At 36.5% G+C, this 25,987-nt stretch overlaps 1 protein-coding gene across 2 annotated transcripts; it reads left to right on the plus strand.

Moving 5' to 3' along the window:
* The first annotated feature begins 25 nt into the window (after positions 1-25).
* LOC121315496 (trafficking protein particle complex subunit 12-like) lies at positions 26-25,763 on the plus strand. Of its 2 annotated transcripts, none has more exons than XM_041249626.1 (12): positions 26-82; positions 1,540-2,774; positions 5,976-6,092; positions 12,231-12,344; positions 14,916-15,054; positions 15,958-16,070; positions 16,858-16,930; positions 18,471-18,544; positions 20,163-20,261; positions 21,845-21,948; positions 23,384-23,471; positions 24,550-25,763. In XM_041249626.1, exons 2-12 carry the CDS (start codon positions 1,551-1,553, stop codon positions 24,790-24,792), a joined length of 2,388 nt encoding a protein of 795 aa, XP_041105560.1. In that variant the 5' UTR covers positions 26-82; positions 1,540-1,550; the 3' UTR covers positions 24,793-25,763. The 2 variants fall into 2 exon arrangements, with proteins under 2 accessions (XP_041105560.1, XP_041105561.1); XM_041249627.1 differs by lacking the exon at positions 26-82 and adding an exon at positions 787-1,093.
* Positions 25,764-25,987: the final 224 nt, after the last annotated feature.

Raw genomic sequence — 25,987 nt, forward strand, 5'->3', positions numbered from 1 at the left:
ACACAAATCGGCTTCCGTCGTTTTTCTTTCGTTCTTCTTGCGCATGCTCACAGTTGTATTTTGCTGTCAAAAGAGCGACAAGGTAAGCGATTGGTGTTTACATTTTAGAAATACAATAGTCATTATAAACATATACTTTACACAATCAGTTGGTGAATTCATTCTTTTTTAAAGTAAAAAAGTTTTACACCGTAATTTTGCTTGGATGTACATTGTACCTACGTGTACTGAACTTAAGGTATCACACTGTATCATCAGCTTCAATATACTGAATTTTAGTTTACAGGTATTCGATATTTTGAACCCCCATACAGGGCATTGCATCTTGTACTATAGTCTCCTGGGGAGGGTATATTTTCTTTTTTCTTTTTTTCTTTTTTTCTTTCTTTATTTAGTATAGTTTGTGGTCTTTCTGAAATTATCAAGTCAAGTAAAAAAAGACTGATCATGGCAATTTAAAGTATTTGTTGACCAACCCAAGTGTCAACAGAATGTGAAATAACACGGCCTGTGTATACTACATGAATAGAGACTAGTACAGTTAGGTTGTGAGCCGTTCTTAGGACTTTTATCATCTTAAATTGAAGATATTCCTAATCTATATTCGCCACAGTTTGAAACAAATTTAGTGGTGTCTTATTAAAGGGGTAATAACCAATCCTTTACAAATAAATGCCCTACCTCTCTGTAGTACAGCATTCTCACTTCTCTTACCAGGTTGTTATAGTTTAGCTTTCCAAATTTTAAGCCTATGTATCTTGCCCCCTCCAATTTTTCTTTTGTGCAATATGCATTGGGGGAAATGCAGGTTACACTGAACAGCCGTTTCAAACCCGGAGAGGCAAAGACACATTGGAATCCCAAAGGAATTCCATAACCCTGAGGCTGTGCCAACGAAAGAATAACGACACAACTGAAGGCGAAAAGAACTAATGGTCAGAGCAGCTCTGTGGAGACCTCCCAGCCCAGATCTGTTACGAGCACAGACATAGAGGGAGAACACAGTGAATGCCAAATCAAAGAAACGAACGAGAATAAAATAGGACCTTCTGCCATTTAATGGTTTAAGAGAAGAGTGACTAAGAAGTTTATCGTGAGTAGAATCCCAATTCCAGTCATTCAGTACAATCCTACAATCAAATGTTTGCACAGACTCAAGCTTCTTAGTATTTTATTTTTGAGAAGGTTTATTGGGCTTTTGTTTGTTTGGCATCATAAAGGGTAGTTGTTGGCAGGTAACAGCATTAATATGTACAAGCAGTTTTGCTGGAAACCTATGCTAAAATGTATAATGCTGTACATGTTGCCATTTTGATTGATGTACCTTTTTGTCTTATAATACACATACATTTATTTTTACACTTCTCATAGATATAACCAATACATTAAAATATATGCATTTTGAAGAAGTGAACTGAAAGTATTCACTTCCTGCTTTAGATTAACTTAATATTTGCCATTGTATCTGTAATCTACCAAAGGTGAACATTATATTCACTTGTAAGGTGTTAAAAATGAATTGCATTTTTGTTTTCAAAGTACAAAGAACTATGGATAGTTCCAACTCAGAAGCTAAAGATGCAAAGCCTGTATCTCTTGACATCAATGGAAAAAGAGAAAGTCAACAAAGGGACCAGACATCTCACCAAGAGACGTCAAGCCGTCATCCAGAAGTGCTTTTCCAAGAAGAAAACATTGACCTTGATGGGGAAGCATTTATTACGCCACAAGAGGATATTTCAGAGAGCTTCATGGATAAGCTCAATGACCAAATGATGGAAAGCGTCTTGATATCAGACTCGCCCAGTAACAGTGAAGATGATCTTGGTCAGATGGACAGCTTGCAAGATATTTTGGAGCAGGATGAAGAAAAGGAAAACTTTGGGATAAAAGAAACTGAGAATAAAGAAAACCATGAGACTACTGGTGAGAAGACAAAGCTTGAAAGTTTGGAAGAACCTGAAGAAATCTCAACGATAACCTTAACACATGATGAGAAACAGGAGGAGCCAAAAGAAGAGTCAAAAGTGGTTGAAACCCCTAGCCAACCAACAGTGGATGATTATGATTTAATTAAGACTGATCAGCAAGAATCAGCAGAATCTGCGAGTTCAGGTAAACAGTCACCAAAGGAGGAAACCATCCCGGTGTGTACGATCTTCAGTCAAAGTAATCTACCTAAAATCCAAGCCCAGTCTTTGATGCCTGCTGGGTTTGAACCGGCAATGGTTAAGTCGCCTAGTTTTGGCAGCGGCATTGAAACCCCTAACAAACTCCTTCCATTAGTATGCCAGCCAAGTCCAAGTCTTAGCAAGTTTTTTGTAGACAACGGCCATTCTAACCCAGCAGCAGACTTCTTTGATTCGTTTACAACCTCATCTTCTTTCATTTCAGTTAGCAATCCTAACGCAAACACCCCCGATTCCTCAATACCAGAAGGACTGTCATCTTTGTCCTCTCCAACTGGAGTTACTCCCCAAGAACCTGCTACACCCACCTTTTTCTTTGGGGGTGCCCCCCCAGAGTCTCCTGTTAAGCTCTCCTCTGCTGAAATTACACCTCAGTTTTCACAGATACAGGCTGCTTTTGCAGGCAGCGATGATCCTTTTGCCACAGCCCTTAACATGAGTGAAATAGACAGAAGATATAATGCTTGGCTCCCATCAGAAGAAACAAGGAAGGTTTTGATTTCTGTTGCCACTCAGCAGTACAACACAGTGTTTATTGAGAAAGAGCAGCTGACCATGCCTGGATTGAAGTTTGACAACATTCAGGTAAATCTAGCATAAAAATATATATATCTTTGTGAACTGTATCCTGTATATTAAAAAAAAAAAATGCATCAGTATAACAGCGGCCAAAAAGGTGTAAAAAAAAGTGTAGTCTATGGACCCCTTACCTAATGGTGTCATTGACTGTTTACCAGGTGGGAGTAGGGTTTGTTTGGATCAAACTAGCTTGATATGGTTTTTCAGTTAACAACCACATTTGTTCATCCCTTATAATGAATTTTCATAATACGATGACTGTTCTATATGTTGATTATTAATTATTAAGTGCATATAAACTTATGCATCTTAGCAATTATTAGTCAATAAAGTGTTATGCATCACTGACTGACATTTATGACTGTTAATAATTCAAGCAAACGTAAAAAAAATCATAAATCTTGTGGTGTAAAACTTCAATTTTGTACATTAAAATTTCCTTTTGCCATGATGTGCCATCTTTTGATAGGTGATTAATTTATATATATATATATATATATGATATATATATATATATATATATATATCTATATATATATATATATATATATATCTATATCATATATTAGGCAATCTGTCAGTTAATAGTAGTTAACATCTGCGGTTAACTCATTCGTTTTTTTGACGTAAGTTAATCGCACTCCCCTGTCTTGACCCTCTTAGCATAGTGTAATTAATTTCCTGGGGCACCATTTTAATTCATTCGAGTGCATGCCAGGGTTGAATGAGTGTAGTCATCATGATTTCATTATAAAATTTGTCATAGAACTGCATTATGTAGCAAAGCACTCAAAGACTTGTGAATGGGAAGTTTATTTAAAAAAAAAAAAATAAAAAAATTCTGATGGTTCATTGATAGAAAGAGGGTTACTTGTATCTACTGTCAAAGTGGGTTCCAGTAACACAGAAGTGCATCTAGTCTGCTGTACCACCTGCGTGCTAACATGACTTCACGTCTGAAAATACATTTTCTAGTTGTTGTTCTGCTGCAGACAACAACAATGCAACAACAAACGAAGCCCTCAGTTTTGACAGAGTACTCCTTTAGAAATTCCGGAATGCTGCAAACCCATGTTTTCTGTGGCGGGGAGTTTATTTATGATGTCACAGAACTCAATGAAATGCAGTCCGTATATTATATATGCGTGTGTGTACAAATATAGTAACGCAACTATTGTAAATACACATAAAAGACCAGGTGGTAAATAAGTAAATAACAACTATTAACAGAATATTAACAAAATATAAATTACATGCATAGGGTGCTAATACTTTTGTCTGACTGTGTTTATATAAACAGTCTCAGATAAAAGTATTTGGGCCGTTTAAAAAAATTAGAAAAAACACAAAGAAAGTGATTTCTATTTTCTAATTGTTCTATTGTATCTAAAGATATAAATTAAAGCAGAGATTCAGCTTCATAATAAAACAATAAATTATTATGTAACATGCATAAAATGAAAAATAACATGCAAAAACGAATTTCATACTTTGACAAGTATTTGGGCAATCAACATATTTCGTATTAAACCAATTCGTTGTTTAGTATTGACAATTGTCGTGATTGAAAACCAACATTGATGATAATTACAGAATAAATACATAATCATCAAGTGCTGAAAAATAAACTAGAAATGGTATGAGTTAAAATAGCAACAAAAATGGTTAAAACTAGCAGTGATACAACTAAACAGAAAAGGAGAAACTAACAGAAAAATAGCAGAAAAACTTGGTTTACTGAAAAGCACTGTGTGAGCTATTATTGACAAACACAGGAGAACAGGAACTACTGCAACTAGCTCCAGGTGTCGAGGACCAAGAAAGAGTTCTGCAAAATCTGGAGGAATCGTTTGAGAAACTCGGCAATATCCTCGGATTTATGCAAAAGATTTGACACAAGGATTGAGAGAAGATGGTCAAGAAATTCACAAGTGAGCAATTCAATGATACCTTAACAAGATTAATGTTGTTGTCCATGGGTGAAAACCAAGATGCAAACCTTTGTTAAAAACAATACACAAAAGAGTGACTGGAGTTTTCCATTGAAGATTTGAAGAAGCCTGATGATTTCTTTAACAAAATTTTATGGTCAGACGAATCCAAAATGTAACTTTATTCACCAAGAAAGCAACAATATGTTTGGATGAAGAGAGGTGAATAATTTAAAGAAATGTTCATCATGCCCAGTGTTAAACATGGTGGAGGTGGTGTGATGGGATGGGCTTGTTTTTCTTCCTCAGGCACTGACGCCCTTTGTATTGTAGAAGGATCAATGAATGTTGCAAAATATCAAGAAATGATGCCCTCTCATTTGTTACCCAGTGCTAGAAGTCTTATTGGACAGAAGTTTGTATTCTAGCAGGATAATGACCCTAAGCCTTCTACAAAGTCTACAAAGGAATTTCTGAAAAAAAGGAAGACTACAGTTATGGATTAGCCATCGCAGTCCCCAGACCTGAATCCCATCGAGATGTTGTGGATTGACTTGAAGGCTGCTGTTGCAAAAAGGAAACCAAAGTCAGTTGCAATACTCAAAGCTGTATGTGTTGAAGTGGGCAAAAATATCTCTGGAAAGATGCCAGGAATTGGTTTCAAAATATAAAAAAAGACGGCAAGCTGTAAGTGGGCACACAAAATACTAATGTAAGGATGCCCAAATACTTTTGTCAAAGTATGAAATTAGTTTTTGCATGTCATTTTGCTCAGAGTTCCAATTTATTTTTCAGTAATTGATGATCATGTATTTATTTATTTAATCTATAATTATCAGGCATTGGTTTTCAATCATGATAATTGTCACTAGTTATCAACGAATGGGTTTCATATGAAATATGTTGATTGCCCAAATACTTGTCAAAGTATGAAATTAGTTTTTGCATGTTATTTTTCATTGTATGTAGTGATTTGTTATTTTATTTTAAAGCTGAATTTAATTTATGTCTTTTTAATAGAACAATTAGAAATTATAGTTTCTTTATGATTTTTCTCTTTTTTTATTTAACTGCTCAAATATTTTGTCTGCCACTGTGTGTGTGTGTGTGTGTGTGTGTGTGTGTGTGTGTGTGTGTGTGTGTGTGTGTGTATGTATATATATATATATATATATATATATATATATATATATATATATATATATATATATATATATATATAATATATATATATATATATATATATATAATAAACAGTTCAATTACTCTCTTTCAGGGTGATGCTGTCAGGGATCTTATGGTGCGTTTTTTGGGGGAGCAGGCTGCAATGAAGAGGCAGGTTTTAACAGTTAACTCTGTGGAGCAATCATTTGTGGGACTAAGGCAGTTGATTGTAAGTAATGCATCTTTTATCCAGCTGTTTCTTGAGATAGTTCCAGGGCCAATCTCAGTGAAGCTGACTAAATGCAGCACTAACATGGCACAGTAAACTGGTTCCTCATTTTGCTGAACCTGTCCTGCACCTTTTTATGTAGTAACTAAGATAGCCAGTTATTTTCTTATTGCTGCTTAGTTGAAATTACTGTGTCCACGTTTTGATTGACTTTAGATATTAAATTTTTATTCATGACTAGGTGTTGACATGTTCTTTATGGGTACAGGAACATTCGTTCATGATTACTGCCACTTATTACTTCAGGAAAATTTAGGAATGAGTATCTGAAGTAAAGTCTTCCTTTTGAGGTTGTTCCTCATGAAGCAGAAGTAATTTGTGTAGTATTGGATTGAGTTTGCAGAAGATCGGCCTTCTGTGAAAGTTTGTCTTATCTGCTGTCATTCCCATTAAGAAGGGATCCGATTTGCAACAGAAAGATGTAGCCTTTTATATTAAAGAATATGTCAAGGATTTCATTTGCATAAAAGGTTAGTCAGTCATGTAAGGGAAATTTATTTTGTCATATATAATAAACTAGTAACTAGGCTATACTCGATGTATCTTTTCCATCTTTTAACAATAACATAAAAAGGACACATCACATTGGAAATAGGAGTGGAGTCAGAATAATCGTACAGCTCAGCTGAAATGTCTGGTGGCAGTGGTTCTCAAGCAGAAGTAACATGTTTGTGTCATAGCCTTCGGGTCCTACAAGCTTATTTTCTGGGATATGAGTTGGCAGCACAGGAACTCTGCAGTGCTTCCGTCTCTGTGTTGAGTTCCAGACCTGCCTGCTGTGACCATAAGATTATCATTGGTACAGTACTGAATAGTGAACAGCAGTCACCGCTGTGCCTTTCCTTCGCCTAAAAGGTTGAGAGAAGTGCAGGGCAGTCATAAACCCACACTACTTAAAAAAAAAATGTATAATGTTCCTACATTATACTGTAGCTGCAACCCTACATACAGTATGTAGGTAATGCTTACTCATTCTCTGATACAATAAGTGCTATCTGTTTAAAATAGGTTTAGCAGGGGCTTCATTGCTCAGATTCATGGTCATTTCCATAATGTACCTAAACAGAGTTATATAACTGGACAGGAATGTTGGACAAGAATCCCCACAAGGCATACTTAGAAGATAAAATAAAAAAAAAAAAAAAAAAAAAAAAAAAAATTGTGTATGTTTGCAATACACACAAAAGAAGCACTGAATTCAGCTGAAAAACAGTTCAGTTTAGCTCTTGGGGAATAAATTGGACACAATTGTCACAATTTAGTTTATGTACCTACTGTATAACTTAAGTAAAGAATTAACCTTGGAAATGTGTTAAATAATTCACCAATTTACATGATATGGTGGGTGGTGTAGGTGTGTTTATTCCTTTAAACAACGTCCCCCGTGGAGCAAATTACTGCATTTGCATTGGATTCTGTGCCAGCTATGCTGTGTATTGATTCTCTAAAAACTGTTATTTTTCTTTCTCTCAAATATACACAAACATTACTTGTATGCAAAATGAAAGCTATTACTGCGAGAGACAAGTGTAGAGTAAACAGTAATTTATTGTAGCTGTGCTGTACGTCATACACACCTACTGTGTAGATTCTCTTTAAATAATGAAGACAAAAAGAATTCTGCAAACTTTCTAAACGTTGAGCTGCTTCTTCTCCAGGTCAGAGGGGCTGCATGAAAGTGATTACTGTTTTTAACTCTCTTTATGTTCTATTTTAACTTCTGATCATTTATTTTCCTGCCATTCTTGATAGTAACATTGCATTGCAGCTTGGTGTCTGAGCCTTACAGTCTATGCTTGCAGTTTTTTCATTGATTGATTCATTCATTAGATAAATATAGAATCAATTGTGACTCACAGTTGTGACTCATGCTGCAGACACAGTGCCAAAACGGTATGTCTCGCATGGTACTCAGTATGGAGCTAAGATCGATTTTTTTCAAAGCCTTATTCAGCAGCATCATGTGTAGGTTTATATCCTAACCTTATGTTTGTCTAATGCACCAGTCCTTGTTTTGTCATTCTGCTTTCTTCTTTCTCTTTCCACCTCCCTGCGACAAAGCGAAGGCCAATGCGCTGCTCCCTGCAGTTACAAAAAAATCAATTTAGCATGAGCTGCCATGACTCCTGAATATTATTTTTAATTTCACACACGTTTCTGACTTCTTTGTTTTGTGGGTGGTGAGAGATTGAAATTACCCTAGTAGTAATCCATTTTTAAGTTAGTGTCTTTTTTGACAGGTGGTTTCCGAAGGCGCCGTCTTGATCATTGATTAATACATTAATAGTAATGAAAGGGAAAACACAGATATGCAACCACAAACTAGAAAATTCAAGTAGCATTGGAAATAATACTCAGATTCTGAGGCATAACTTAGTTATATCTTTGGGGATATCTGAATGCTTTTTGTAATAATTTTACATCACTATAAATTTGACAACAGAACATGTATGCCCTGAACGTAGCATCTTTGAAGTCCAGTAATGGCTTGATCGGACATATATAGAGCAATCTCTTAAGTATGAATGTGAAAGTCAGAGTTCTCTTAATAGATTATTATTGCTGCTGCTTATAATCACTTTGTATCTTTTTCTATTTGACATAACTCCCTGAGGAGTTTTTAAAACTCAAAAGGTATATCCTCCTGTGACAGGGTTGGTTGAGTGGTGAGCCAGAGAGACACACAGACAGAGTACTGCATTTGTAAAGCCTCTGCGTCGTTTTAATTAAACACAAAAATAAAAAAATAAAGTTTAAACACAAAAACACACTTGCTCACAGAGAGAAATAAAAAGGTCACACAAAACAAGTCATGAACACTAAGCACATTGATCGGTCAGGCTGGGCAGTAGCACACATTACTTTTAGTTTAGTTTTCTTTTACCTTGCTCTCGCACTTGTCCCTCCTTTGAACGCCCACCCAGAGTGCAGAGAGCTGCAGGCTTCTATGCAGGTGACCATCTCCCGATTAGCAATTAATCTTTAAATTAATTTGGGAGATGCACACCTTCTGCACAAGGTTTTTAATGTGGATGGGTCCACACTGTAAAACAATAACAAAACATATGGCTTTGCTGTCATATTTGTCAATAATAATAATAATAATAATAATAATAATAATAATAATAATAATAATACAAAAAACAAATACAAAATAATAAATTGCAGAGGAGTACCCTGTTCTAAAATAAACAAATACATTTATGGCAGGGCTTTACCCTGCCCCCTTTTCATGTGTAGGGCTCCTCACACCTCAGTCTTTAAATAAATCTGTTCCTCTGCAAGACTTTTCCTCTGGTGGATCAGTACGAAATACCACATAGAACAAATTGATATTTCTTACGTCCATTGCAACTGTGGCAGTGGGACAGGCTAATGGTCACACTGTGGTGTGACACATGAACTGGAGGTCAGGCATGATTCTGAGAGCAGTGTTGTAGCCACAGTGGTAATTTAAACTTGTGTTTTACCAGGATGAGGTGCCTCGATAGAACATATCGCGATTTTTCGATACCGTGTTAGAGCTTAGTGGAAGTGTCCCTCCGCACGCTGGGAAATTTTAATTACTGCAGCTGTAATGGCGAATGTCGGAGAAAGAAGCTTGGTGTGGAACTATTTTGGATTTCAGCCAGATAACAATCTGGTTGAAGGCGGACAGCCAAAATGTCAAAAGTGTTTTAAAGAAGTGAAACACAAAGGAGGAAAGGAAACCAATTTATTGAAACTTCTTTCAGTTTGCCACCCTAATCTCATTGCTGAAGTTACTTGTTTCTTCTGTTCTTTTAAGTAAGTGCATCTCAGTGCATATTACTTATAAAAAAGGCACAACAAAGATAACAAATAAAACAGGAATGCGCTAGAATCTGATAAAAATGGCGTTAATTGATGCTTGTTTATTTCATCATTACAGTGCATTTGCTAGAAACTGCAAAAATATAACTTGCTGACATGTGTCATTAAAATTACATTTTATTATTGGGGCAGTTGAAGAGCAGATAAGTGTTGATAGTTACATCAGGGTTAGATACGAGTGCAGCTGAAATACAAGATACTACAGATTGGGTTAAGTGCAGGATTAAATACAGGAAAACAGGGATCAGATAAGTGAATGTTAAAGTGCATTAAATGCAGAGTGCTATATTGTCCACAAGGGAAGAGTTGAGTTTTACAGGTGTTGTCTGAAGAGGTGTGTCTTGAGGAGGCGCCGGAAGGTGGTCAGGGATTGGGCAGTCCTGACATGCATAGGAAGGTCGTTCCACTACTGCGGGGCGAGGGTGGAGAAGGAGCGGGCTCTGGAGGCAGGGGAGCATAGCTGAGATATAGCCAGTCTTGTAATGCAGGCGGAGCGGAGAGGTCAGGTGGGGGTGTAAGGAGAGATGAGGATCTAGAGGTAGCTATGTGCAGTCTGGTCAGGGTATCGGTAGGCGAACTGGATGCGAGCGGTGATCGGGAGCCAGTGGAGTGAGTGGAGCAGTGGAGTAGCATGGGAGAAGCGAGGCAGAGAGAACACCAGGCGAGCGGCGGATTTCTGGGTGAGCTGGAGGGAGTTGCAGTAGTCTAGGCGGGAGAGTACCAGGGCCTGGACGAGGAGTTGCATGGAGTAGTTGGTGAGGAAGGGTCTGATACTTTATATGTTGCTCAGGAAAAAACGACAGGTGCGTGCTAGAGTGGAGATGTGCTGGGAGTAGGAGAGGCAGGGGTCCAGGGTTACTATGAGGTTCTTGGCTGATGAGGAGGGAGAGAGTATGGTAGATTCCAGAGGAATAGATAGAGGAGATAGCAGACAGACAGGTAGAGATACGGACTGGGATGGTGGGGTCAAGGGGGGGTGAAGGAGAGGAAGATCTGAGCATCTTCAGCATAAAAATGGTATGAGAAACCATAAGATGCGATGTCAACAAGTACACAGAAACATCATTTGTAATTGACAAACCCAGGACTGGAAGACCGAAAAAGGATGAAGAATACTTGAAGATAATATCCTTAAGGAATAGAAAAAAGACAAGAGTTGAATTGACAACAGAACCGGCAGAAGCGCAGGTGCCGTTGTCCATCAAATCAACAGTACGAAGATCCCTCTTGAAATCAGGACTTGAAGGATGTGTTGCAATAAGAATACCTCTGTTAAGAAAGGGGAACAAGACCAAAATATGCACAAAAACACAGGAATTGGACTATGGAACAATGGTCAGAGGTGCTTTGGACTGCTGATGGATGGACAACGACACCTGTGCCTTCTGCCAATTCTGTTGTCAATTCAACGCTTGTCTTCTTTCTATTCCTTAAAAACTTTTAAAATTGATCCCCGAGTGAATTCCATAGCCGCAATCATCATTGCACCTTGAATAGTATCCAAGCTGACTGAGCTCATAGTGATGATGTTTCTTTTGCAAGTATGTATTGTACACTGCCATTCTCCCATATGAATCAGTGTTACAAGCATACGATTAGACAGGCGTAGTGTGGTCGGCATTGTGCAACAACTCGAACTACTTGACCTCACTTTTCCCAATGGAATAGAGATTTTTTTCTTTTTTTGAAGAAATATCAGAATTTCTTTTGAGTCTAATTTTTTTTTTTTTTTTTTACTTTCTGGCATAAAACAGAAATTGTAAAGGTTCAAAATTTATGGTCCAAGTTGACTTTATCTGTTCTGATTCAGTAGCTGCAGCTGCCTTTGTCCATTTCTTGCCAGTTATTTTAAGCTTCATTTCCCTTCCTAATGAAGATTTAGAAGTGAGAGATCTGGTGATATGAAGTCTGCTATGTGCCGGAGACATTAGCATGCTGCTGAAATGTGTCGGAGGAGTGCAGGGGCTGATAACAGTAGCCTTAACAGCATAGCCATCTTACTGTTTAAAAAGGTTTTATGTTTGTTCAATTACATTTTATGCTTGGTTTAAATTGTTGCCTAATTACACATAGCTTTGATAAATGACATTGCAGTTAAAACCAAATAGCTAAACTGACCTTGTCATTATTACTGATGGGTAGCTCAGCTGTACCTGCTTGCAGCCAAACAAGCAGCTGTTCATTTAATGGGTTCATTTATTCTTCACATTGTCCACTCCATAATAGAGCACAAAGAACTGGAGGGCTGCTGTTGACCTGACTGGAAGACTACTGACTGCTCACGGTCAAGGGTATGGGAAGAGTGGGCAGCCTACCAGCCACACTACAGATTCCCTGCAGGTAGGTGTTGTCAAACCAAATTGAAGCTACACTTGTCTTTCTTTTTGTTGTTATTGAATTGTATTGCATTTTTTTGCCGTTTTTATAGTCAAACCTATAGTGGCTACCCTGCTGAATCCGTATGTATATAAATATTCCCCCATTTTCTATCTTCAAACACCTGTATATAAAATGGCAACTGTGTTTTAGAAAGTGCCTTGGTCAGTAAACAGGTCTGTTTTATTCAAAAACTATTTTGAAATTTGAAATACCCACAGGTCAATAATTATGGGATTTCTTCTAAACCAGCATCTGTCTGCAATGTGTAAAAGAGAACAAATTAACCAAAAACTTCAATGCATGAACTGTTTTTATGGCTGGCTGTCTTCAAAATGTACTGTATCTATCATAATGATGTCTTGGTTACACTTTGATAAACAAATGAACTTGAATATCTATTTGCAAGGACCTTTGACTGACAGAGGAAGAAAATGAGAAACAAGCAAAAATCCTGTGGTCGTTGATTTCAGTGGATATACTGCGTGTACTGTATTGTGATAAGTAATCACAGTTAACCTGCTTTCTCTTTATTTTTGACCCATTTTTTATTTTAAATATATTCTGTTGAGTATGTTGTGAAATCATTGCACCTCAAACCCACATTGTGGAAATAGGGTATAAGAATTAAGAGTCATACAGCTTCATCGTCGCAGCATAATTTGATTGATGTAATCCACAGCCAACCCTGTGGAACTTTCATTCACTGAAACAACTGAAAAAATGTTCCTTAATACTGATTAGATTTGTTCCATTATCCTTGTTTAACACGGCAGTGCTAATGCACAGTTTAAATATGATTATGGCAACTTCCTGGGCAGAACTCCCTAAAGTTATTTTCTCAAACTTGAAAGGTATAAGATTAGTCTCCAGTGTTGTCACAAAAGCACCTCATATTTAGTAGGCTGGCTTTTCTGTTTTAGTCTTGGGTTTTTTGTTTGTTTCCTCTTGGGCTAAACATGCATGGGATTTGAACTATCAAATCACTCTCTTAGATTTCAGTAACACATGGGAAAGCCCAGCCCAGAGCTAATTAAGCAGTCCTCTGAGGAGAGCTTTTATACATTTACAACACCTACAACTCCTTATGAGTATCCCATAATACATTTTAGCTTGCAAATTCATACCTAATATAGCTTTTCTGAGGTTAGGTGACATTAAGTTTCTGCTGTGTAAAGACAGTTTCAGTTATTGTTATTAATGCATGGTGCAAAGCTGTGTTATATGTCACTTTAACAAGCACTTGCAAGGTAACTTGCTCAGCAGATTGTCTCAATATGGATACTATCTGAAAAGCAAAAAACAAATGGTAAAGACATGAACACATAACATTCGCACTGTTCTTTTGTTTGATCTGTGAGCAGCTGGAAACTGAAGTACGGCTAAGTGAAATCCACTCTTCAGTTTGGATTTGCACTGATTGCTAGATTACACCCTTTAAACTGAAATTAGCCTAGAGCCTTTTTCACCTGAGGGACTGCTTTTATATGTGGCTGAGTTGGTTGCCAAATTGAGACCTACTACCTGTGCCTTGGACCCTATTCCTACGTTTTTAATCAAATCCAGTTTCTCTGCTCTTTGTCCATTTGTTACTAACATCATTAATGAGTCTTTGAAATCTGGTTTTGTACCTTAATGTTTAAAACTTGCTGCTGTTACACCTGTGTTATAAAAAACCTGGCCTTGACCCGGAAGTGTTTAATAACTATTGTCCTATTTCTAATTTGCCTTTTTTGGCAAAAATCTTGGAACAGTGTGTGCAGTCCAATTACAGTGTCATCTTGCATCTAATGAGCTGTTTGAACCTTTCCAGTCGGGTTGAGACACGAGCACTGTACTGAAACAGCCCTTGTTAAGGTAGTTAAAGATTTGTTGATGGTTGTTGACTCTTCGCAGCTTTTGAAACTGTCAAACATAGGGAAAATATTTAGGGATTACTGGTGTTCCACTTTGTTGGTTTGGCTCCTATCTGGCTAACAGGAGACCACTTGTAAACCTTGGCTGTTATAAATGTGATGTTGTCATTGTTGCGCAAGGTGTTCCCCAGGGCTCTGTACTGGGACCTTTATTATTTAGTCTGTATGCAGCCTTTTGTCCAGTTCATTGTTCCGTTGATGACACGCAGATCTATTTACAAAGTAAACCAGGTACTGATGTTGCTGTTACTGCACTTTATAGTTGCCTGTCAGATATCAAGATCTGGATGCAACAGAATGTTCTCAAGTTAAATGGTGATAAGACTGAGGCTGCGCTTATTGGCTGTCAGCAACAGCTGCGCAAAGTTAGTGATTTCAGTTTGGTTATTGATGGCAGTGAAATTAGCCCCATGTCTGATGCTAAAAAATTAATACATGGTAATAATAAAATATGTTTATTTTTTTTAAATAGTCAAAAGTTTTGACTATGGAAGGACTTGATTAGAGTCAACGTTGTGTTTCTTATAATTGTACTTTACAGTGTATGAACTGGTGGCATCCCTACACAATAACATTAAGCCAAACACTCGTTCTAATATGTGTTATCTTTCTTTTGCAGCTCTGGTTTGTAAGGCTAGCATTACTAACCAAATTAAGCCTGTTTCAAAATGCCGAGATGGAGTTTGAACCATTTGGAAACCTTGACCAGCCAGACCTTTACTACGAATATTACCCAAATGCATATCCAGGACGCAGAGGTAAAAATGACTTGTCCAGGTTTTGTACAGAGACAGAAGCAGCTATTTGAATTCATGAATGCATTATTTGGGATTTGGTAGGTGTGAAATGCAACCAGTGCAGCATTTCACATGAGCTTGGAGTCACTGTTAGGACTTCTATTTGAAGACATGGTTTTAATATGATTGTGTACTTGGTGTTAATCGTCAGAAGCAGTCTTCACATGGTGTTAGAATATTTTTCAAATGTAATGTTGCTGCTTTGCTGAAAGCAATTTAGGTTATTCTTATCCTAAATGCCAAGCAACAATCCATTGTAACTGTTGTCAGACCCTCTCTTGTCAACGAGATGACAGATAATTACATTGATGGTAAAACTAGTTGCCTTGTTTTAGCAGATTCAGAAATGTGGTATAAATTGCTAACAGCCAAGCTTTGGAAGTATCGGCATAATAACTGTCATACAGTACATGTGGATGACTACTGTGAGAGGTTCATTTGATCAACCATTACCCCAATAGGAGCTGCATCATTTGACAGCACTTGGGAAGCACCCTGAATTGGATCTGCATCCAATCCATGGTTATTACAGAATACCTTAAAAACAGGAGGGTGATGCAATCAAAGGGATACTTTTAAAATGCTGTAACTCTTCTCACACAATCCAGTGGTTGTCTTGCCAGATGGGGTCCAAGTGACCCATATGTTATTTAAACAAGTTGTGGCACAATCATATCTGTGCTGTGCAAATCTGGTACTGACTAATCTACTTGTGTTGTCTGCTCTATATACTGAGAGTTGTAGACAACATTACTTATTGAATCCAATGTATATTTAATGAATGGAAGATTATGGATATTTTATAATAAAGGAAGGTACTATATATTTTTTGTTTAGTGAAAATGCATTTGTTTAAATGTTTAGGTTCAATGGTTCCATTCTCAATGCGGATTTTGCATGCTGAGCTGCCACAGTATCTTGGAAAGGCACAAGATTCCCTTGACCGCCTGCACAGTATGAAAATGATTGCCTTAAAGGTGAGCAAACAGTAGGGATGCTGGAAAGGTGTGAAATTAGTATCAAACTTGCTGTAGGTGTGCTCATGTTTCAAATTCTTTGCATATTCAAACGCGCCCATATCCTCCTGGAAGAGTAGGAATTTTAGTTTGATATTTGCGTGAAAGGAATAATCTGAAACAATATTTCTAACAATCATTTCTTGTAGGTTAGGTCTACCGAAATGTATATTTTTGCTATATGGGATTTCAAATTCATTATAATTTTATGGACAGATTTTAGAAGGCTGCGCAGTCTGGAATTAAAATTGTATGCATTATTTACTACGTGACATAAGGGCAGTGCTTTTAAAGGTACCACAAATGTTCCTCTCAGGACAATTGAGGAAATTGGCACCTCCGGGCATTTTTTTTAAAGTAACAAAAACGCTTATTCACTGCCAAACATGAACTACTTTAGCTATGTAATGACTGCAGTGCAGGATACTGACCTTGGGTTTAGGGTTTTGGTGTTGGGACAGGATTTTCCTTGTTTTATTAACAATAATATGATAGCCAATCAGAGTGCAGTGCCCTGACAGCAGAATTTCGTGTTACCTTTGTAAGGACAGCAAAATAAAACCAGCAGCCTTACAGATATTTTTAAATACATGCAAAAAATCTGACAAATGAATCCTCTCTCCAGGTCTTTAGCAGTTAATAATGGAATAGCACTTGTGAGCCTTAGTTGTACACGCCTCATATACATATTTAAAAAAGTGATGCAGGGCTTTTATTTGTTAATAAATTTTATTTCTTTTTTTTACAGATTTTGGACAATTTGGAAAATGAACTATCAGAAGATGGAAGTATGATTAACATAACGCAAGAGAACAGGCAAGGTAAACAATATTTCAACTATTTATAGCATGTTCATATTCAAGCTAAATTATCAAGTGGCTAGGCCATGTAGGTAAATAATCAAATACATTTAAATATCTAAAATATCAAAATGATCTTTAGTATATTGAAAAACAGATTGCAGATACATGGTGTACAGCAACATTTAGTAATGAGTTTGTTCTGAAATCTACATGGTGTTCAGTAAAGCTTCACAAACAAGGCAGGCTTGAATCACGCTTGCAGCTTGTCTGGGCTTCTGCTAGTCCCTGCTTCATGGGTGAATAGAGGGGATTTGCTGCAGCACCATTCCGAGTTGGGAGTACCAACAAAACATCAACGAAATAATGTAAAGAAAATTGCAGCACGACATAATGTTTGATCTCTTCACTGTGCTAGCAGCCTTATTGTTTTTTAAAGAAATAATATTAATAAAAATAAATTCAAATTGAAAACAATGCAATTAAGATTGAAACACTAATAATACACTGGACAAGGGGTATTTGATTTGTTCAATGTTATATTATGCTGTTTTTTTTTTTAACAATGTCAGTTATATTGCTATACATTACAAATGTTTTGGTATATATATATATATATATATATATATATATATATATATATATATATATATATATATATATATATATATAATATATTATTGAGTGTGTATGAGAGAGAGAGAGAGAGAGAGAGAGAGAGAGAGAGAGAGAGAATGAATGAGAATTAATTGGGAGTTCAGAGGTTATGAATCATTACTCCCCTAACACATAATTGAGAGCGGCTGCTGTGAATTCAGAGCAGCGCAGCCCTGTGACATTGTTTCTCCCTTGGATTGCCTTGCCTCTCAGTACTGTCTCTGCAGTGTTTTGTTGTTGTCTCATGTTCTCTCTCTCAGCTTTGCACAATATGCTGTGTGTGTGATTCCCCCCCCAGACTGTGTTTAGTCTGACTTCCTTTATTTTTTATTTTAAAGCAATCAATAAAAAAGCACAAATCTCAGGGTTAATATAAAAAATATTTATATTTTAAGAAAAATGGGGTGTAATTTTTGTAATATAAACACAAAGAAGACCAAATTGGCAAAAGTATGGTTTGAATAGGTTAATTACGTGGCTTGTTATTCTAGGAACATTATCAGTGTTAACCAAACCTGCTATTATTAATATTACTAACTTAACTTAGTATTTATAGTCCAGATATTCTCTCTAAATTAGGTCTGCACAACACACTGCCTTGCCTTGATGAGTCATTGAACCAACCTGAACTCTACTGCAAATCCGTTTCGTTTTCTGCAGTACAGTCTTAGATACACATTCTTTAGAGCAGTTTATACAGTATCCTTTTTTTACATTGAATGTATGTTTTTGTTAAAGAATGACATGCCCCTTTCAGTGTATATTCGCTCATGTTTTAATGTAGGAGGAGAGTGGACTGGATCTTTTATTAATTGATTAATTTATTTTGGTGTTTAAATTCCAGTAAGTGATGGTTATAAACAGGCTGCCTCACTGTCTCACAAGCTGCTTCTGTTTCCTGCAGCCGCTATTCAGCTGTGGAGGTCACGTCTATGCCGGGTGATGTACTCCATGGCAAACTGTCTGCTACTGATGAAGGTACGTGGGCGGCTGCAAGCTGCAGAGCTGCCGTATATACTTGTGTACACGGGGCCAGAAACCATCACACATATCTGAGCTTATTGTTAGGCAAAAAGGAAAGAGAAGGATATCAAGATCTATCATTTTGGAAATGCATTTTAGATGAGTGCAAATAAGATTGCTAAAAGCTTGCCATGAGGCCTGTCTACTGCATCCTGCCAGACTAAATCTCTACTGATTTCTATTCTGATTTCAGAACTCTGAAATGTGCTAAAATGTGTACATTGGGCTTTGTAAGTTTATATCAATCCTGTTAGAACAGTACCCTTATAAAGGAAGCCTTTTTAATATGCTGTGTCTTAGTCATGGCCTGTTTTACACTAAAACACAGTTATCCGTGTCTCTTTAGTACGCTGTTTTGACAGTTTAGTCTTCAGTTTAGTCTTTGTCAGAAAAATACCTTGTAAGCAGACAAGTCTGTGCTTCAGGGATACATGCTCCCATACCCCCTAAAGTGATGCTTAGCAAAAATAGATAAATAAATACAAAAGTATTTATAGCAGAAAACATAACTGTTTCTGCAAGCTTTGGAAAACACAGACAACAGGGTTGTTCCAAGTTTGATCTACTGTACAGCAGCTGTGATGCCTGCTGGTGAAATTCAGCTAAAACATTCACTCAGAGTATACTAGGTTTTTTTGTTTGTTTGTTTTCCCTTATCATCAAAACGTAATGGAAGAATAAATCTTAGATTTTCAAATAAAGTCTTGCACAGCTTGACTTGTTCTGTTTACCTTGAACCTGGTACAGTTGAAGCTGTATACTGAAAATAATGACAACAAATCTGTTGGTGGTGCCTTCAAAATAGTAAGAAGTGCATTGCACTGCCATCTGCTGGAATAAGTGTTGCAGTGTACAGGAAACACAATATTGTCATACACAAGTATGCATAGTAAATATGATTGAGATTGTTCACACGTGTAAACTATTTGCTATTACAGTTTTTATCTGACATTTACAAGGAATGACCCAGATGTTTTAATAATAAATAAATAAAAATACCATATAATGTGCTTCAGTCAGTTATAATTATAATATAAAGGTGGCATCTATGTTTAATGGAATAAAATATTGTGAATGTTATCCAGTAACATCCATCAGAACCCATTTGTTATATTCAGTAAATATACACATCATCTCCCTTTTGGTCTTAATGTAAGGTTATTCAGTATATTGAATTGCTCACAAAGCCTAAAGCCTATTCTCAAGGTTATTCAGTATATTGAATTGCTCACAAAGCCTAAAGCATTTTCTCCTGTGAATTTAACATGTCCTAATCTGTGCACATTATTTTTAAGTAGAATGTGAGCCAAAAGCATTTGCAAAAATCCCTTGTGTTGTTTTTATTTCTTCCTGATGTATTCTGTCTTAGCTTGATCAGCAGCTCCTTACTGTATGTGTTTTGCATCACCCTTGCTTAGCATGTTACCATAGTCTGTCAACATGTTGTTGGAATGGGAACTGTTTTATTACCAGAAGGCCTGACGTGGTTAGATGACAGCTGAGAAATCCATGACTGCTGTACACCTAACGCTATTGCAAGAGTATACACTCTCTGCGTTGTGTGTTCCCTTAGGATTATGTGCTAGCAGTAGATGTGTACCACTCAATCATCCAGTATGAACCAGAGCAACAACCTCAGCTTCTAAGTGGAATTGGAAGAATTTTCCTCCAGGTGAGCTCATCTAAAATTGACTTGGGTGCAGCAAATAAATACTGTCTGATTTGTTGTTGCTTAGATCTTGAACCTTTCCTGTATTTTTTTTTTTTTTTTTTATTAGCATGTTGCAAATGGTAATCTAAAACACTAACGCTTGTAATTATGTAACAGTGAATAATCTGTTTGGTTAGAATGGCCTTGTAATTCCCAAGTATTTTTGTTATGGAATAGTGACCAAATATCATATTCTCAAGTGTTTCTGGAAGGGCAGTTGACTATTTTTAAGCACCTGGACCTACTTTCCTAACTCCAGTGGCTTGTGTCTCTCTGGGTATTTTTTGTAGAGGTCTGTCCAGTGTTTTCACAGTAACAATAATCTGCATCAAAACACAAGATAGGAAAAAAAAAAAAAAAAAACATGTTTCAGTTTCAAAGACTGGATTTATGTAGTACATTGAAACTACTAGTAATGCAAGAAATTGCCGAATCTCACTGCTTTCTAGTAGTTCCTTCAAACTAATCTTTTATATAAATAAAGCCAGTGGAAGAAGAGATTGCATATCATTAAAACAAAAATACAATTCCTATGAGCACAATTAACCTTTTACATACCTCGGAGAGATGTTTTAGAGGAAAGCCCTGTGTTTTTACTGTGTGAAAACTCCAGTTTAATATGCAAGGAAAAATTTTATTCTCCTTGTTCACAATCTCATCTACTAATGAGCTGACGCACCAGCAGCTAACATTCTATTTTTGTAGGACTGATTGTGGAAAGCATTTCATTAACACTTACTAACACCTTCGTCAACATCACTATTTTGTCGTCTTTGCAATCATTCAATTATAAATTGCTAGTTAGAAGCAGTCACACATCATAGACACCCTTTTTTTAAACATCCCCTTGAGTGGAGTTTGTATGAATTTGCAAGTCTGTTACTGCACCTGCCACTCACATGGTATGCAGCTGTATTCTGTGTTTTAAGTTTTTTTCCATGGACCCTCAGAGTCAGAAACCGTCTGAGGTAGTGATTTCATATTTGCAAGGTTATATAAACCCTGCATGCTAAACATGTAGATGACTATCACATTGGACTCTGGCATAATGTGGTAGTCATATTGAGATCATGTTGTGTAGAGGTAATACACTTTGAATTATTGTCTTAATGTTTGGTACACATCTTGTCTTTCTTAGGTTCCATTACCAGTGTTGTCGAGTAAAAAATACAATTTTACTGCAACATTGTTTCAACCATTTACAAACCATTCAGTCTGATATGATATTACCCATTGATGAAGCCATCAGGGCTACTTTGCTTTTGTTTTTAAGGAAGGTGAATGTTTACGGCAGTCTAATATTTCTGTCTTTGCATTGTCTCTCATGGAATTACTTGCTCCGCAGGGACCCTTGTATTGCAGCCAGATAGGTGAACACCCTGTTTGTTGTTTATTGTTCTCATTTATTTTATTGAAATATTGTTATACTACTATTGTCATTTAAATGATTCCCCTTAGAAAGTTACAAATTAATTATCTTTTTTGTACAGCAGATTGTATTTATTTATGTTCTTCTTTTTTTTTTCACTTTTCTTACTTACTAGATTGGTGACATTAAAACAGCAGAGATGTATTTCCAGGATATGGAGAATGGATTCACAACAAAAGGAGAGGATCCAAACCAAAGTACTTTGGTTTTAATGAACAGGTAATGGGTTTGAATAATTATTATGGGTCAGCATTGATGCACTGATGCCTCGTTGGAATATTTGTTTTCCCCTGCCCAAGACATTTGCCCTACACAATACATTAGATACCCCCTAATATTTATTGTCCTAATGATATGCATTTTAAACCTCTAATAGTTATAACAGTAGCCACAATCTGATTGGACATGCATACTTTATAGGTAAACATTTCACGTGCACATGCAACTTTCCTTGGGGCTACCTCAACAGAAAAACACATCGTTTTATACATGCTAAGTATTAGCACATTATCTAAGAAAAAACAGACTGTCATACCCATACCACTTTGCTCTTGAAGGGCTCATTTGACAGGGAAAATACTTACGGCCGATTTGAATATTCAGATGAGAAACAAATTTTCCGGAAACTTGTCATGCTAAGTGTTAGCCCAAGGGTTTAAAACATGCCACAACCTTATACAACACTCCCATCCAAAGCAGCTGTTACCAGATGCAGGTACGTTACTTCAGAGAACAACTCCCCCATTCATATGCACAGTCTAATCATATTCAGGTTATTTATTTTTTGACTAGATTCCCAAATCCTCTGTATATTCTGCATTTAAACCAGTTCTGAGCTGGAATCAGGGTGGGGTTTTAATCAGATTCAAGTACACACAGGTTCAAAAGCACTGATTCCGCCAAAAAAGTTTGGCATGTAAACTCTGTACATTTGTTTTCAGATAATAGACAATTGCAAAAGGATTGATCCCTTTGTCTTTGTTTGCTTCATGTCTAGTGAAGATTTAATTTATTAAATGAGCACTTGATATTTCCTCTACAAGTTAATGTTCCTATTCCATGTTGTTCCTTGTAAATGTAACAGTTTGGTTTTTTAAAAAGTACTAGGGTCCCCGAATGGCTCACCTGGTAAAAGCACTGCCACACGGCGTGCAGGGAGAGTCATACAATCAGAGATCGCAAGTTTGAATCCTGGTTGTGAGATGCAGCCGAGCCTCGCTGGGGATTCCATGAGGGCGATGCATTGGCTTTGACACTCCCAGGGCTGGGGCGGTGGGATCCGGATTAGACTGTTTCTCTTCAGTGCTCTGCGGTGACCCCTACAGGCCGCCTAGTGAGCTTGGGGGCGGAGATTTGCTGGGCTGATCTTTGTTCTCCAGACATCTGCTCTCGAGTTCCGGGGTGTCAAAAGATGTCGACTGGCTCGTGGGATCGGAGGACACCCCCTGAGCTGTGTGGGGAATCACCATGGTGAAGGAGAAAATAATAATAATAATAATAATAATAATAATAATAATAATAATAATAATAATAAATTGGGGGTAAAATAAAGATTCTAAATTTTAAAAAAAAGTAAAAAAAAAAAAAAAAAAAAAAGCACTGCTATTGTTTAATAACCAGTTATTTGTTGTTTCTGTTCATTTTTCTCCATTAGGGCATTTGTGTACCTAAGTCAGAATAACTATGGAGAAGCACACAGTTTGTTTTCAGAGGTTTTGAAAATAGACCCCACTAACCCTGTGGCAAGTATTAATGTTTTTGTCTTCTATATCCATTTTTTTTAAATGCATATCTTAAGTTAAACCACTCATGTGGAAAAATGTAAAAAAAATGTTTCTGTGCATAAATGTTGTATTTATATTCTGACTATGTTTTGCTAAAGGCCCATTGCTTTTACAATAATAAATAATACAACAAGTTGAAGTGTAAGCTGGCAGATTCTAGTATTAAAAAGCAGGGCAGTTGTAAGAATAGTCAGACATCTGCTGAATTAAGAAATCATTCCCAAATCATCAGTTCATTTAGGATTTTTTTTTTTATCTCATTCAATTGTGTTGGTTGTTTATTTTAAAGAAGAGTGCAAATGTTGTTGTTGTTACTATTGAACACTCACGACACAGGCAGCCTCTCCAAAGCCTTCTCTGATTCGAGGTGTGGCTTTAAGCGGTGCTCTTTCCCTTTAAGGATCAGGACTGTGTTCAGTGCTGCATTGAACGACACCTTGCTGTGCACTGCAGATGCACCACTGCTTTCATGCAGTAGAGAATCTAACCACAGAAATCCATAAGAATGGATTCAGGAGTGCACACACACAATTTAGGCCTGGGCTTTTCCCAAACCGTGTAAATACATTTAGCTATTGGAATTAAAATATCTATCAAAACTCCAGTAGACTTGAAATTCAGCAGGCATTTACATTGACATTAGTTTAGTAAGTACATACATAAAGCAACAATATGTTTAACCAAAGACTAATAAGCTTGTGTCAGCTGCCAGCCAAAACCAGGGTTAACAAACTAGCAGTTTCTGTCCTTAAAAGCATACTGGTACCATACAATACTATATATATATATATATATATATATATATATATATATATATATATATATATATTACACACACGCACAAGTGAAAAAGAAAAATACTGACTAAACTCAAAGGCAAAGAGATGTTGCTTCAGAAATAATGCAATGTTAAGTATGTCATGGTAACCAACGGCAACATGTTATTGCATATGTGCAGAAAACTTACTTATGACATGATGCATGTCGGCTGTTTGTAACAAGTATTTATTTTATTATTTTTTTTTTTTATCTTTAGGCAAATAACAATGCTGCTGTTTGCTTGCTTTATTTGGGTAAATTGAAAGATTCCCTGAAGCAATTAGAAGGATTAGTCCAGCAAGATCCCAAACGCTACCTTCACGAGAGCGTTCTTTTTAACCTCACGACTATGTATGAACTGGAGTCTTCACGCAGCATGCAGAAAAAGCAAGCTCTGCTGGAGTCCATTGCCTGCAGAGAGGGAGATAGCTTTAACATTCAGTGTCTAAAGCTGGTGTAGAGTTTGTGTGCTTACAAGAGCATAGACTTCTGTTTCATGGCTTTGAAAGTGGAATGTAAAAAAGAAATGTGTGTGTGTATAATTAACAATCAATTTCTATTGATGAAAAAATGTATTTAGTTTTAAGTTTTGATTTGTATTTGTGAATAAAGACTCTACAAAGTACTGTATCATGTCTCACAGATCTTAAAAAAAAAAAAAAAAAAAAACAGTTGTACAATAGTTATGCAATCATAAAAATCTTAAATTCAGAAGTTTTTATTGAATTGAAGATACCTGAAATTGGTTTCAGTTGCATCAAACATATTTTGAAATACCAATTCTCAGACGACTCAAAGTTAACTGAAGCCATAAACCCTATTCATGGTAACTGGTTGTCAATACATTTTCAAATACAGTAACCTAAAAAAAGTGAACCTTCTCCCTATGAATGTAAGAATGAAAATAATATATTTTAAAATGAATAATAGTGATTTGACTTGGTTTTATTTGCATTCAATGTACACTTCACTCCAAGTATCTGGATGCTGGGTTAATGACCTACGTAACTGCATTTTAATTTAGATATTTTCAGATGTATACTAAAGATTGAATAGAACCATCTGGTGTTAATAGTATGTATGTTATTCACTTTAAAAATCCCAAATCATGTTATCTCTTACATGGTAAACCACATATGTGAAGAAAAACAAACTTCATACTAGTATTATTCAAAGTGACTTGGACAGACTAGAGGGTGAACTATGCATCACAATTGCTGTGATTGAGCTAGGATTGAAGTGAGGAACTCCTGGTAACAAGCCCCTTTCTTTAACCACTGGACCACCAAACCTGGGCTTCTCAAAGTCTAACCACTTGGATGACACATCAATTTGTGTGCCCTGTAGTTTTTGCATATATTGATGTGAAAAAATATGTTTAAAGTGTTTTACCCTTGTAACAAATAAATAAATAAAAAACTAAAACCAATAATTGCCCAAAATAGTTTTCATTGTGTCAAATTGTGTAGTAGTTTTATGATGTGGCAAATTGTATATTGGTAAAAAGTCTGGTGCATTTGCCCACTATATCCCATTACAAAAAAATAAATAAAATGAATCAAAAGCTATGAATAAAAAACTAACAATAAATTGCTCTGTATCGCCCCTCTGCGCTGAAAGTTCTTCTCAAATGACATTACAGACCAGCTAGGTGG

This window comes from Polyodon spathula, chromosome 5, assembly GCF_017654505.1.
Source record: "Polyodon spathula isolate WHYD16114869_AA chromosome 5, ASM1765450v1, whole genome shotgun sequence".
In the NCBI taxonomy this organism is placed as follows: Eukaryota; Metazoa; Chordata; class Actinopteri; order Acipenseriformes; family Polyodontidae; genus Polyodon; species Polyodon spathula.

Bases quoted from the DNA above. Each gene is read 5' to 3' on its own strand.
- LOC121315496 (XM_041249626.1), top strand. From the start codon at position 1,551: ATGGATAGTTCCAACTCAGAAGCTAAAGATGCAAAGCCTGTATCTCTT. The intron at 2,775-5,975 runs GTAAATCTAGCA...ACTCTCTTTCAG, and splicing joins TGAAGTTTGACAACATTCAG to GGTGATGCTGTCAGGGATCT. The intron at 20,262-21,844 runs GTGAGCTCATCT...CTTACTTACTAG, and splicing joins TTGGAAGAATTTTCCTCCAG to ATTGGTGACATTAAAACAGC.